The following is a 15,978-nucleotide window of genomic DNA, read 5'->3' as shown; positions in this document are numbered from 1 at the left end:
TCTGCTGCACTCCAGCCTGGGTGACATGTCTTTTTTTAAAAAAAAAAAAGTTAGAAATCACATGTTTTATTCAGTCCTGTGAATCTAAAGAAGAACTCAACTTTTACTTGATGCAGAATAGATGGGAGCTGTCCCTATCTTCCAGAAGATGATTATGTAAAGCTCACGTGATAAGCTACTTTACCACCTGATGACATTAAAAGTTTTACAAACATCTAAATCAAATCTTTATTTTAATAAATATACATATTCTCAGCTGGGCACGGTGGCTCATGCCTGTATCCCAAGCACTTTGGGAAGCTGAGGTGGGTGGATCACCCTGAGGTCAGGAGTTCAAGACTAGCCTGGTCAACATGGCGAAATTCCGTCTCCAATAAAAATACAAAAATTAGCCGGGCGTGGTGGCATGTGCCTGTAATCCCAGCTACTCAGGAGGCTGAGGCAGAAGAATCGCTTGAACCCCGGAGGCGGAGGTTGCAGTGAGGCGAGATAGGGCCGCTGCACTCCAACCTGGGCAACAGAGTGAGACTCTGTCTCAAAAGAAATTAAAAATAAATAAATAAATAAATATACATATTCTCTTTTATATCCTTCCTGTCAAGAATCATCACATAACCCTTCATTTACCTGGAAAACTATCATAAAACGGCCCTTTAGTCTCTTGTTCAGAAAACCAAACTGAAACACAAATAAACCTAGGTAGAAATGGTGGTGAATGTATACCTATGTCTGTCTGTATGGGCACGTGTGCATATATATACACACATATATATGTACAAATGAATGAAATATTTATTGACAAAATCTTTCTCCATAAAATATGGAGCCACATGGGTATTATATATGTAGCTACATGGGTAATATATCAAAACAGCTATTTTACAAAACACCATAAGTTTCGGGGCTTATTGTGATTTATCATATTTAATATATACCAAAGCTGTCAGAACCTTGAGAGTGTTTATAGTCTACACGCTCAGTTTATGAAGCATCCAGAATGTACAAAGTTGCTGATTAGAGAAAATATTCACACAAGGGAACTCCTGCTTTGCTCTAATTATGGACTAGTATAGACTAGACAATAGAAAATAGCATACAAATTTTAAGAAACATATAAAATGTGATCCATAATATTCAGTTCTATAAGAGTATAGTACACCATCTTATCTTGGATACATAATCAACAGTGAAATATTCATAAAACTGAGGAAAAAAACCATGGGTAAGCAATTTAATTCCAAAGCTACTTCAATTGCATAGCTTATGAATTTGGCAAACTTACCCTGAGATCCATTTTGTTCCATGGCTGTTTTTGTAAATTAACACTGTATATTTTTGATTTCCTTACAGCCCGAACATAAGCTTCATGTCCTTGCCTAAAATAGATAAGCTAAAACAGAAAACATAAGGTATTAAACAGCAGCATCCTATATAACTCTGTATGTCCAATATACATTCCTACAAACATCCTCTTCTGGTTGCAGAAAGAAATAATTATAATACTGAAAGACTTCATACAATAAAGGTTTCCAATTATGTTAATTCAGTACTCACGCCTATGTAGCCCTGTGCTCAGTACCACATCATATAAACACAGTAAACACAATCCTTTCCCTTCAATCAGCTTCATAAGTGTGCTGAAGAAGTAGAATCATGGAAAATGTACACAAAACTGGTCATATTTTAAAGTATATGTGCCCCTCCATATCCACAGCTTCTGCATCATCAAATCCAATCAACTGCAGGTTGAAAATATTTGATATATCTATATCTATAGATATAGATATGGATATATAAAACAATACAATTAGGCCGGGCATGGTGGCTCACGCCTTTAATCCCAGAACTTTGGGAGGTTGAGGCAGGTGGATCATCTGAGGTCAGGAGTTCAAATCAGCCTGACCAACATTGCAAAACCCCATCTCTAACAAAAATACAAAAATTAGCTGGGCGTGGTGACACATGCCTGTAATCCCAGCTGCTCGGGAGGCTGAGGCAGGAGAATCACTTGAACCTGGGAAGTGGAGATTGCAGTGAGCCGAGATCACAACATTGCACTCCAACCCGGGCAACAAGAGCAAAACTCCCTCACAAAAAATAGATAAATAAATAAATGATGATACAAATAAAAAACCAGTATCGTATAACAACAATTAATATAGCATTTACATTGTATTAGGTATCTAATATAGAGATAATTTAAAGTATATAAGGAGGATGTACATAGGTTATATGCAAATATTATGCCTTTTATATAATGTCCTTGTAGATTCTGTTATTTGCAAGGAGTGCTAGAGCCAATTCTGTGTGGATACCAAAGGACAGCTATACTATGCTTCAAATTATAACTGACACTCTTATAAAAATTTTAACATTCAGTCTACACATTTCATATAAACAGTATAAATCACAGGTTAATAAATGGAGTAATTTCAAGGCAAATTAAAAGTTGCCTGTTACAGGAGTTCATGTCAGAACTGGCATATTATGGAAAGAAAATGAATTCCATTACTTAATTCTTCAGCTCTTTAAGCCACCATTTACTATAGTTTTCTGTATTTATTACAAAAAGTTTATTTTCCTCAAGTTTAAAAGCAGTGATAGAGGCTAGGCACAGTGGCTCACACCTGTAATCCTAGCACTTTGGGAGGCCGAGGCGGGCAGATAACCTGAGGTCAGGGGTTCGAGATCAGCCTGGCCAACATGGTGAAACCCCATCTCTACTAAAAATACAAAACTTCGCTGGTCATGGTGGTGCACGCCTATAATCCCAGTTACTCTGGAGGCTGAGGCAGGAGTATCGCTTTGAACCCAGGAGGCAGAGGTTGCAGTGAGCCAAAATAGCTCCACTGCACTCTAGCCTGGGCAACAGAGCGAGAGTCGGTCAAAAAAAAGTAGTGATAGAGATAAGTAAATAGAAGAAAGTAACAAAAAATACCATATTATGAGATTTCTAAAATACATTAACATACTCTACCAATAACATACTCTACTAAGTCAGAATTTCTAATAGCTAAAAATTTGAGCAGAAAATAAAAAATGTTTAAAATTAGTAAATAAAATAATTGTAAGGGTTAAAAACCAGGAATACACATGACATTAAGATATCCTTTATTATATATTCATTCCTGAACTCAACAAATACTGATCATTGAACATCTACGTATAGGCACTAGATGCTGTGATAAGGCATAAAAACATTTCCTCTAGGATATGGAAGCACATGTGGATATATAACTATAACACAAGGTAGAATATATTATATATCAGGAGAGAAAAATAATTTAGGTAGAAAAGCTTATGAGGACAGAGGGACTGGCCAATGAAAAACAAGGATAACATCCTGGAAAAGTTAGTATTTGAATTAGACCTTGAAAATGATCATTTTAAGAAGCAATGATCTGTGGGTAGGGATATCTAGGCAAGACAATAAAGGCTTAATAGTAAGATGAAGTAAAAAGTCATGTTGCCATTAAGAAATCAATTATATAAAAAGTGTATGTTTGCCTTTATAATTTCTTTAAAAACATTCTCTACATATTCACTGTCTGATTTACATACATCTTCCTCATTACCTGAAGAACTGTCTTCACCTCATACACATTAGTCTTGAAGCATATAAGGATGTAGTAAGTTTAATAACATAGAGGAAAAGGAATTCAACCAAAGATTGGAGAAAAATGGTCCTCAGACAGGAGTCTCATCAGATCCTAGAGTGTATAGATCCTTGTTTTGTTCTATAAAGTTTCCTAAGGTAATTAAACATGATTCCTCTTCTGCCTCCAGAAAATAAAAACAGGCAATAACTATAAGAAATAGTGATTTGAGATATGCCAATAACATTTTACAAGTTCTCCGTTTTTAAGTATAGCATTCGTCAGAAAATATTTATTAACATAATTATGCAAACAAGCATTACTCAGAAGTCCAATACCTATAAGAAAACATCAAAAGAAACATTTAAAAATATCTAAAGATAATCAGCAGGTAATAATTTATTTGTAAGGCTATTTGATAGCTACTCTGATATAAGATCTCTATAAGAGGCAATTACAAAAAAGTTTGGTAAAATTTTTATTGTTCCCAAAATGTTTAGAGTCAACTTGCAAGGTTTTGCTCCTTCTGCTGCTGCAATGACAATATTACATTTCTACTATCACTCTTAAATTTAAAACTGTGTAAAAACATTGAATCAATAAAAATTAGTATATCAGACAATAGACAAGCCAAAAAGAGTTCTAATGTTCCAATATTATTTTACTATTTAATAAAATAATATTAAATTTCATAATAAAATGAAATTTTTTTTACTAGGTAGAATTTTGATTAATTTTTGACTGGCCAATAATAAATATGGCTATCCTCGTCAATCACAGACTCAGAAAGAAAGACCTGTTTGCAAAATTACATTCCCCTACTCATTTAAAGGAGTAAATACCTTCTTGTATACTTTCTTTCAGGTTGTGCTTTTCTTTTAAAAAAAAAATATTGGAACATGAATGAGGACTCAAAATACCACTCAATTCTACTAAGTGGCAATTCAGATTAAAATAAAGCCAATTATTTTCATGACTTCACAAGCTGATTAATTTATCTCCATATTCAATGAGCATCTAATAGACTGAAGCTACTGTGCCAGGCCCTACGAAGGATATAAAGATTAATACTGTTCAGTCACCTTCCACAAGAAATATATAATTAAGCAGAGCAGATAAGACACTGTATATATTATTATAATGGAATTAGGAATATAAATATATTCAGACTGATTAAAGTTAGTGCTCTTGAGGCTACACAGAAAAAGGTTATAACAGGTAACAATTACCTCATCTCCCATTTGTGGAACAAATGGGGAACGTCGGGGTATAGTATCCAAGATCCACTGAGGGGCAAACCATTCTTCATTAGGCTCACCTGCCATAGAAACCAGTCCTCCTTTCTAAAACATAAAAACATGAACAGTATATGTATAAAACACAGTTCTCCAATACATAAAACACATAAACAATAGTATGAAAAATAGTAGGTAGAGAAGATTAAAAATTTCAGGTTACAATGAAACCTAACGTATATAAATTTGAATGATTTTGCTTTATTATATACAACTTTTCTGCCAAGAAAAAAAAAATCCTGTTATTAAATTTTAACTGACAGGTAATAACTTGACACTATATACTACCTGAAAACCATAACTTTTACATATGTCTCTTGACTACCACATGAATTCAAATGTAAGAATAAGTTTTTGCCAATAAAATAGTGATAATCTAGAAAATAATTATGTCTACTAAAGCAAAAGACTACACAATGTGTCCATAATCAATTTTGAAGTTAAAATTAAAATAACTACATAAACCAAGTCTTTAAATCATTTAAATGAATTTATAGTGAGGAAAAGAAACTGTCATTGGGATGAAATAAAAACATAAAGGTAAGCCAGGCACAGTGGTACACAACAGTAGTCCCAACTAACCAGGAGGCTGAGGTGGGAGTATTGCTTGAGCCTAGCAGTTCGAGTCTGCAGTGTGTTATGATCATGCCTGTGAATAGCCACTGCACTCCACTCTGGGCAACATAACGAGACCCCATCTCTCTAATAAAAACACCAAAAAACAGTGGAATGGAGGGAGAGTCCTATACAATTTATCATACTCTTCCATGTTACAAGTTAAAAATGTTAAAAATCAGGATTCAAAATACCACATGACAAGAATAATAATGTTGTCAGATGAGAAATGTTGTCAGATAAAGGTGACAAGAATAATAATTTTGTAAGACAGTAGTTTATTTTAGGACATTGCTACATTTTAACAAATGATTGTGAATATGTTTGAATAACAAATTATAATGAAACATTCTAGCCTCTACCTTTGGTAACAGAAAAATTTCAAAAATTCTTTACATTTTGAAGTCAAACTACTTTTACTTACTTTCTCAGATGAAATGTTATTTTTAGAGAAAAGTCAATGTTACTATTAAATATTTAAGTATCAAAGGCAAAAACCAAAAAATAACAAAAACAAAATAACTTATAAAGTTACAAACCTTCTTTCTAGTCTGCTTAGGTTTCTTTTGCCTTTCTTCTAGGGACTTCAAATTTTCCTCATCAGAGCTGCTACATATTTTCCGTGTTGTCTGTCTGGTTTGTCTTTTTGGGGGTTGTAAATTTATTCCAGCATCTGCTGTCCAATCAGAATATTCACTTGATGAATCACTGTAAATAAATCAAAATTATGGATACCTAAGTACAGAAAAGGAGTAGTTTTACTTAATAATTGAAAGATCATTCTGTAATCAAACAGCATTATAAATGACATGGCTGGATTTTGTTCTAACTTAAGAGAAAAAATATCAGCCAGGCGCGGTGGCTCACACCTGTAATCCCAGCACTTTGGGAGGCCGAGGTGGGTGGATCACAAGAGATCAGGAGTTCGAGACCAGCCTGGCCAACATGGCAAAACCCTGTCTCTACTAAAAATACAAAAATTAGCCGGGTGTGGTGGCATGCGCCTGTAGTCCCAGCTACTTGGGAGGCTGAGAGGGGAGAATCACTAGAATCCAAGAGGCGGAGATTGCAGTGAGCCAAGACCATCCAATTTGTACTCCAGCCTGGGTGACAGTGAGACTCCATCTCAAAAAAAAAAAGAAAAAAGAAAATCAGTATAGAATTTCAATCATTATCTTAGTAATTTTAATGAAATCCTGTCCAAAATCACAAAAGCTTCTTCAAAATAAAAAAGCATCTTATTCTTGGAAAGGCTGAAATGGGATTATTTTAAAACTGAAATCAATACATATACAGTCATGTGTCACTTAACAAAGGGGATACTTTCAGAGAAATGCATCATTAGGTGATTTTGTCATTGTGTGAACATCATACAGAGTATACTTACACAAACCTAGACAGTATAGCCTACTACACAGCTATGCTACATAGTAGAGCCTATCGCTCCAAGGCTACAAATTTGTACAGCATGTGACTGTACTGAACACAGTTGGCAATTTTTTTTTTGAGACAGAGTCTCGCTCTGCCGCCCAGGCTGGAGTGCAATGGCCAGATCTCAGCTCACTGCAAGCCCTGCCTCCCGGGTTTACACCATTCTCCTGCCTCAGCCTCCTGAGTAGCTGGGACTACAGGTGCCCGCCTCGTCGCCCGGCTAGTTTTTTGTATTTTTTAGCAGAGACGGGGTTTCACCGTGTTAGCCAGGATGGTCTCGATCTCCTGACCTCGTGATCCGCCCGTCTCAGCCTCCCAAAGTGCTGGGATTACAGGCTTGAGCCACCACGCCCGGCCAACAGTTGGCAATTTTAACACAATGCTAAGTATATATCTACACAATACTAAGTGTATATCTACACATAGAAAAGGTACAGTAAAAATATGGCATAAAAGATTTTTAAAAATGTATACCTACATAGAGCACTTAACATGAATGGAGTTTATAGAACTGAAAGTTGCTGGGGGTGAGTCAGTGAGTGATGGTGAGTGAATGTGAAGACCTAGAACATGACTGTACACTACTGAAGACTTTACAAACACTACACTAAATTTATAAAAAAAAAAAAATATTTCTTCAATAAGAAATTAATCTTAGCTTACTGTAACATTTTTACTTTATACTTTTCAGCTTTTTTAAACTTTTTGATTGTTCTGTAATAACAGCTTAAAACACATTGTACAGCCATATTTTTTGTTGTTGTTGTTGTTGTTGTTTTTCTTGAGACAGCGTTTTGCTCTTGTCACACAGGCTGGAGTGCAATGGTGCAATCTCGGCTCACTGCAATCTCCACCTTTCGAGTTCAAGCAATTATCCTGCCTCAGCCTCCTGAGTAGCTGGGATTACAGGTCTCCGCCACCTCGTCTAGATAATTTTTGTATTTTTAGTAGAGACGGGGTTTTACCATGTTGGCCAGGCTGATCTCGAACACCTGACCTCAGGTGAGCCTCCCGCCTCGGCCTCCAAAAGTGCTGGCTGGGATTACAGAAGTCAGCCACCACGCTCGGCAAATTTTTGCTTTATATCCTTACTCTATAAGGTTTTTTTCTATTTTTAAGGTTTGATTTTTTTCAATTTTAAAACTTTATTTAAAAACTAAGACACAAACATTAGCCTAAGCCTTCAGAGGGTCAGGATCATCAATATCACTGTCTTCCACCTCCACGTCTTTTCCTGTTCCACTGGAAGGTATTCAGAGACAAAAACACATGGAGCTTTTTTTATCTCCAATGATAATAATGCCTTCTTCTGGAATATCTCTTGGAGGACCTGACTGAGGATATTTTACAGTTAATAATTTATTACAAGTACGACAAGTACACTCTAAAATAACAACAAAAATTATAGCATAAACTGAGCATACTGGTGTATGCTGTACATAGCACCTGTACACCCTGCTACTGGTGTATGCTGTACATAGCACCTGTAGCACCTGTACACCCTGCTACTCAGGAGGCCGAGGTGGGAGGACTGCTTGAGCCCAGGAGTTTAAGGCGTGCCTGGGCAACATAGCAAGACACCATCTCTAAAAGAATCGAAAATGAAATGAAGAAAACATAATAATATATAAGTATAGTATAGTAAATAAACCAGTAACATAGTTGTTTATTAAGTACTATAGACTGTACATAACTGTATATGCTAAACTTTTGTATGACTGACAGTTCAGCAAGTTAATTTACACCAGCATTCCGACAAACATGTGAATAATGCTTTGTGCTACAGTGTTACAATGGGTATGATGTCACTAGGTGACAGGAATTTTTCAGCTTCATTATGGGACCATCGTCATATGCACTCCGTCATTGGCTGAAAGATCATTATGCAGAGGGTGAATATAATTGCCAAGATGTAGAATCTTGAATTTAAAAAGAATCTTATTTTGTAGATGAAGAAACTAAAAGGCCCACAGTGACGTTAGAAAGATATTGGGAGAGCCAGGATCACATCAGGTCTCTCGGCTTCCAGCCAGTAACTTTTCTACTATAAAATACTATTTTAATTCTGATTTTACCAATTTCCTACAAAAACATAATTTCATATTAAAACTGTTCAATAAATTCGACCAAACTGAAATCATTAAAACTACCTGGAAGAACTTTCACTTTGCCATTCAACAACAGGATCCTCTACTGAAGCATCACTTGTGCCAACAGTTTCGTCTTCCTACAACAAAGAGCCAGCAATTAAGATATATGGATATTACCACCTAATGTATTTCTAGTTAAAAAACCACTACCTATTTTACAGCATTTTTTGAATTCTGCCCTCAAAAAATGCTCTCCTTAAAATGCACATAATTATTGTTCTAAGTATATCTGTAACTCACAACTAAGTCTACTAGGTATTTCTAAATTTCTGGCATCATTATCTTATTGATATAAAATATCTTTTTATGATTTCAAAGACTCAATAGATTTCTTAAGTCCAAATATAACCCTCCTAAATACATTAGAAACATTGTTTTAAAAATGCCTATATGTCTCTATCAAGTTAATATAATTACTCTCCACTATAAATTTTAATTATCTTTTTTATGTAAAATTTTAAATACAGTAGAGAGAACAGATAACCTGTGTACACAATCTCCAGTTTAGACAATAATTCACTTCCTATTTTATCTATACCCTCACCCACTGCCTTATACGCTTAGCATCAGTTTGATGCACATCATGACCAAAAAAACCATTTTAACCATAAATATGTATTAAGATTAGGATTTGTTTTAAACGTACAACCATAATGTTGTTATCACATTACATTTAAAAGGGAGCATCAGGCCAGGCACAGTGGCTCATCCCTGTAGTCCCAGCACTTTGGAAGGCCAAGGCAGGCAGATCACCTGAGGTCAGGAGTTCGAGACCAGTATGACCAACATGGTGAAACCCTGTCTCTACTAAAAATACCAAAATTAGCAGGGCATGGTGGCATGCTCCTGTAGTCCTAGATACTTCGGAGGACGAGACAGGAGGATTGCTTGAACCTGGGAGGTGGAGGCTGCAGTCAGCTGAGATTGAGCCACTGCACTCCAGCCTGAGCAACAGAACAAGACTCTGTCTTCTGTTTGTTTGTTTTTGTCTTTTTTTAAAAAAGGTGGGGGGAGCATCAGTTCCTGAACAGTGATCATTCTTTTAAGATCAAGATTTCATATGGGTGGGGGTGGGGCATGAATGGAGGACATCTTTGATAACAGTTTAAGAACTGTGAATGGGGCCAGGTGCAGTGGCTCACGCCTGTAATCCTAGCACTTTGGGAGGCCGAGGCGGGCAGATTACCTGAAGTCAGGAGTTCAAGATCAGCCTGGCCAACAGGATGAAACCCTGGCTCTACTAAAAATACAAAAATTAGCCATGCATGGTGGCACATGCCTGTAATCCCAGCTACTGGGGAGGCCGAGGCAGGAGAATCTGTTGAACATGGGAGACAGAGGTTGCAGTGAGCCAAGTACGTGTCACTGCACTCCAGTCTGGGGACAGAGCAAGACTCCATCTCAAAAAAAAAAAAAGAATTGGGAATGGCACGAGAATGAGAGTACCATATATTGTCAATGCATGATTAAACCTTCATTATGCATTTAACAATGAAACCTGTTAAGAGAACAAAAAGACTGGAGAACAGAAGAACAAGATGAAAAGAAGTTACACTCTTTATTCATTACCATGAAAAAGGTAGATCTGAGAAAAACCAACACTCAATGATCTCCATGAGGGGTGAAGTCAATAATAACAAAAAATGTGTATATTATGTTGATTAGATAGCCAACCACTTCTGAAACTGTGGAACTTATTAAAGCTCTTTATATTTTGCTCCTTTCCATTTCTAGGCTGATTTTCTCTTAAACTCTTTTTTTCACTGTGTCAAAGGCAAACTCTTGCTTGCATATTTGATACCCTCACAAAGACAGCGTCTGAGGTACAAATCCAAGAAGACACCTAAAGGAATTAAATATGCCAAAATATACCTACTAAATGTATTATTAATGAACAAATCTCTTACAAGAATATAATTAAAATAATTTTCTATTAAAGAAGTGACCCTTAAACCCAAATGGATGATACGAACTGGGAAACAAAAAAACTACATCAAATAAATAATAGTATATATCTAACCTCTGAGGAGCTGTCTGAGTCTTCCTGTACACCTGAATTTTGACATGAAGGTTGTGAATTATGCTCTATGTTGGACCGTGTTTGGTAAGTATGCTGACGTTTGCGCTGTGTCCTTCGTAAAGAACGCCCACAGCTAGGCTCATAATCATTCTGTAAAAGAGAATAGTAACAAATTTTAAAAAAGGAAAAGCTCAGTAAACACACAAGGAACATATATAAAGGAAATTAGGTGGGGGGTTGGGGTGAGTAGGAGATGAGAATAAGTTCCCCCAAAGAAAGCCAACATATAACTATATTTATACATATTTAACGCACTTTCCACTAATATTGATCACTCTCTTATTTTGTAAACCTTGTGATAAAATTAAAGACAGTGCTGAAAAGTCTGGGTTGCAAAGTCCCACAGACTTCTCTGTACAATGCAGAGTGATAGTTTAGGCAGCAACTCCTTGATCCTCAATTTTGCCAGAGGCTGCAATCAGACCTGTGCCGGAACCACGTTTGGAAACCAGTATGACAATGATATCATTGTCTGGAGCAGGATTCATCAAACTGACTATGCAATGGAAGCTGTTAAAAAAGGTTCAGCCACAGTTGGTCTGAAATCAAAAACCCATGCAGTATTGGTTGCATTGAAAAGGGCACCATCGGAGCTTGTTGCTCCTCAGAAAATATTCTCCATGTTGACAACCATATTAGTATCTCAACTGCAGGGCTTACTGATGATGGTAGACTATTATGTAATTTTATGTGCCAGGAGTGTTTCGATTCCAGATTTGTATCCGACAGACCACTTCCTGTGTCTTCTCTTGTATCTCTAATTGGAAGCAAGACCCAAATATCAACATAACAATATGGCTGAAGACCATATGGTGTTGGGCTACTTATTGCTGGTTATGTTGATATGGGCCTCGCATTTCCAAACTTGGCCATCTGCTGACTATTTTGACTACAGAGCTATGTCCATTGGGACCCGTTCTCAGTCAGCTTGTACTTACGTGGAGAGACATATGTGCAAATTTATGGAATACAATTCAAATGAACTGGTTAAACATAGTCTGCATGCCTTAAGAGAAACAATTCCTGCAGAACAGGACATAACTACAAAAATGTTACCATTGGAAATGCTGGTAAAAATTTGGAGTTTATAATGTATGATGATGATGATGATGATGATGATGTGTCTCCATTCCTGGAAGGTCTTGAAGAAAGGCCACAGAGAAAGGCACAGCCTGCTCAGCCTGCTGATGAACCAGCAGAAAAGGCTGAAGAACCAATGAAACATTGAGTGACAAGCCAGCTGGCACAGCCTGCTCAACCTGCTGATGAACCAGCAGAAAAGGCTGATGAACCAATGGAACATTAAGTGATAAGCCAGCCTATGTATGTATTATCAAATATGTAATAATGCTGGAAGACATACTGATGATACTAATCATCAGTAGAATGGTAGTGGAACGGTATGTTTTAGGAATCAGTCCAGATTTGAGCTTTTTCTAAGCAACCTCACTAAAACCATATAATGGTGTACATTTTTCTTTGAGATGTCTATATAATCATTTTCTAGAAAGTACAGGTATCTGTACTAATGTTTTTATATGAAAAAAGTGTCTTTGTGATTTTAAAGCCAACTGTAAAATAAAATTGTTTCACTTCCTGAAAAAAAAAAAAAAAAGAAATGTCTGGGTTGCAAGAATTTGCCCATTCATAATTTACATATGCCACATTATTCAGAATTATTATAGGATGAAGCAAGACATTTCAGTCACATTTGTGTATATATAATGTGTATTTATTTAGTTATTCAAAAATCTAGAAAACTTTTTTAAAGTGCTAAGATATATAAGTGGATTCAATAATCTACACTTTTGTTCATTCTAGATTAACATTGAGGACTAAACTCTGATCTTTTATTTCTCTTGCCCAAATTTCTATCTAAGAGGCCTTCTGCAGGGGTGGCCTCTTAGATACTTTTTATTCTAGATATTCTAAAGATCTAGAATATCTAAGAGGCCTTCTGCGGGGGTGGGCATGGGAGGCGAGGTTCCACGCTTTACAAACCACAAAGTTGCATCAGAGGGGTTTTACTTAACCCTATATAACATGTTTTAACTTTCCAGTCTGACTCTGGTATAACATCATACAACAGAGAAAGAAAGAAATCAAAATATTTTAACCGCAAATATGTTTCTTTGTCATTTCTTGAAATAGCCCGGTAAAGCTGTCTTAAAATCAACATTCTGTAGAGAATCCCTTTCTCTTTCCAGGCCTTTTTCCTGATCCAGGAGAGAATCAACCAAGAGTCTGGCACTTTTATTTAAGTCTGAAAAGAAACATTTGCTATCTACTCTCTGTGAAAAAACTACCTAGAGGCTTCTTCTGCATAATGAGAATCTTGGTCTCTAAAACTCCTTATCTTAACCCAGACATTTCCTTCCATTGATTCTAGGTCTTTAGACAATAACTTAACTCTTTCAACTAATTGCTAATTAGAAAATTTTAGAATCTACCTATGACCTGGAACCTCCTCCGCCACACCCCCTGAGTTGTCCTGCCTTTCTGCACCAAACCAATGTACTCTCTTACATGTACTGATAGATGTCTTGTCTCCCTAAATTGTACAAATTCAACCAGTAGCCTGACCATCTTAGGCATATGCTCTCAGGACTACTTCTTGAGACTGTGCATCTAGTCACTGGTCACTTATATATGGCTCAGAGTAAATCTCTTCAAATATTTTACAGAGTTTGATTCTTTCATCAACAGCATTCTTAAGATTCTTAAGAGTTAAAAAGTATCTTTAGAATAAATTTATTCCAATCTCTAACCCCCCACCTCTGAAATACAAAACTAGGTCCAGGAGAGAGTTGTTTAAAATAAAAATGAAATAATAAATCTTAGATTACGTCTAACAACAGAAGGGAAAAGACTCAAAACAATCTACATACAAAAAGTAACAATTTAATTTTTGGAACTGAAATATAAACTCTGTTCTTTTTTTCTTCTCTTGCTCAAATTCCTATCTCAAGCGTCTGGGGAGTCATGCCTTACAAACCGTAGAGTCCCATCAGAGCGGTTTTATTTAACTCTATATAACATGGCTTTACTTTTCCAACCTCACTTTGGCATAACATCACATGACAGATAAGGAGGGGAATCAGAGTATTTTAACCCCAAATGTTTCTTCGCCATATCTTGAAATAGCCCTGCAAAGCTGTCTCTTGTGGGGGAAAACCTACATTGTGCAGAGGACCCCCTTTAAGAGAGAATCAAGTAAGAGTCTGGCATCCTCTTAAGTCTGATAATAAACATTTACAACTATTTTCTCTGAAGTTTGCTACCTGGAGGCTTCATATGCATAATAAAGAATCTTGGTCTTCACAAACCGTCCTTTTTTTTTTTTTTTGAGACAGCGTTTCACTCTAGTTGCCCAGGCTGGAGTGCAATGGCGCGATCTCGGCTCACCGCAACCTCCGCCTCCCAGGTTTAAGCAATTCTCCTGCCTCGGCCTCCCGCCTCAGCCTGCGAGTAGCTGGGATTACAGGCATGAACCACCACGCCCAGTTATCCAAACCCTTATCTTAATCCAGACATTCCCTTCTATTCATCCCAGGTCTTTGGATAAAAACTCTTTCGACCAATTTCCAGTAAGAAAATCTTGGATTGGAAATTGACCTGGAAGCCCACTACCCACCTTCCAGTTGTCCTGCTTTTCTGCACCAAACCAATGTATATTTTACATCTATTGATTGATGTCTTATGTCTCCCTAAAATGTATACAACCAAGTTGTAGCCCAACCATCTCAGGCACAGAGTCTCAGGATCTCTTAAGGGCTGTGCCATGGACCACTGGTCACTCATTTTGGGCTCGGAATAAATCTCTTCAAATATTTTAGATTTTGACTCTTCATCGAAGGCACACACAAACACATGCCATGCTTAATCCCTTATATCCCATTGAGGATTATTTCTACTATTTGTGGACAATATAGAAGAAAAGAAATTGAATTACTATGGATAACTTACTTGTAGTTATAACAAGAATTGGCAGTATATTCATTTAGCAAACAGGTCAAAATAGAGATTTAATTTTTAACAACTAAAATTTGAAGTGAAAAAACTATTTTATTCTAACCTTTACAAATACAAAACATTACTACTGATATTCCATTTAGCTAAGCTGCAATCCTAGAATGTAATTAGGAACCAAGAAGTTTAAAAGTGTATGTATATGTTTCACATTTTCAACATAAGCAAAAATATCTACAGACCTAAGTACCCTGTCCATTAGTCGCAGTCAAGGCTGATGTTTGATAAAATCAGCTTAGTAGGAAAAAAGAATAAAAATCACTGTTCTGAGTCATTCAAAAATCTCTAAAAAAAACCAAAAAAAAAAAAAAAAAAAAACTAACAAAATAAAGTTAATTTCTTAACAATAAAAGTTAAGAGTTAAGAAAGCAAACATCAAAATGATCTAATATTTGAAGATACCCATTTCATATTTACCTAAATTTCTGTTTATCAACTATGGAAAAAAAATTCAAAATCAGGGTCCATTACCTAGATTTGTTTAACAACATCAAAATCATCCTAGACTCTTCAAATTACCACACTCTACAGAAATTATGGTTAAATTTGGGAACAAAATTATACATTTGGTGTACCTGAGAGTATTCTGCTTAGCAGTTTCTTTCTATAATACATCACAATTACAGATCATGTTTTGCTCCTAAATGATTTGGTAAGCCAGGAATGGGTCTAGGGTAGGGGTCAGTAAACCTTTTCTGCAAAGGACCAAAGTGTAAATATTTTTTGGCTTTGCAAGTCATACAATCTCTGTTACAACTATTCAATTCTGTCTTACAGCCTGA

General features: G+C 36.2%; 1 protein-coding gene and 1 pseudogene across 2 annotated transcripts in view; one reads left to right on the top strand and one right to left on the bottom strand.

Annotated features, from left to right (window-relative positions):
- The window catches only part of BRWD3 (bromodomain and WD repeat domain containing 3), a 136,410-nt gene that overhangs the window by 30,775 nt on the left and 89,657 nt on the right, over window positions 1–15,978 (bottom strand). For both annotated transcript variants that reach the window (XM_023202831.2, XM_023202832.1), the window contains exons 21-25: window positions 11,108–11,257; window positions 9,088–9,164; window positions 6,046–6,214; window positions 4,826–4,939; window positions 1,283–1,390 (exon numbers count right to left, since the gene is read on the bottom strand). In XM_023202831.2, coding sequence (XP_023058599.1) covers window positions 1,283–1,390; window positions 4,826–4,939; window positions 6,046–6,214; window positions 9,088–9,164; window positions 11,108–11,257 — 618 coding nt within the window. The remainder of the gene's footprint in view (window positions 1–1,282; window positions 1,391–4,825; window positions 4,940–6,045; window positions 6,215–9,087; window positions 9,165–11,107; window positions 11,258–15,978) is intronic.
- Window positions 11,527–12,395, top strand: LOC111536456 (annotated as a pseudogene).

The sequence above is a fragment of the Piliocolobus tephrosceles genome, chromosome 12 (genome assembly GCF_002776525.5).
Source record: "Piliocolobus tephrosceles isolate RC106 chromosome 12, ASM277652v3, whole genome shotgun sequence".
Lineage (NCBI taxonomy): Eukaryota > Metazoa > Chordata > Mammalia > Primates > Cercopithecidae > Piliocolobus > Piliocolobus tephrosceles.
Note: the sequence above shows the minus strand (reverse complement) of the source record. Positions and strands in the feature narration are given on the sequence as shown.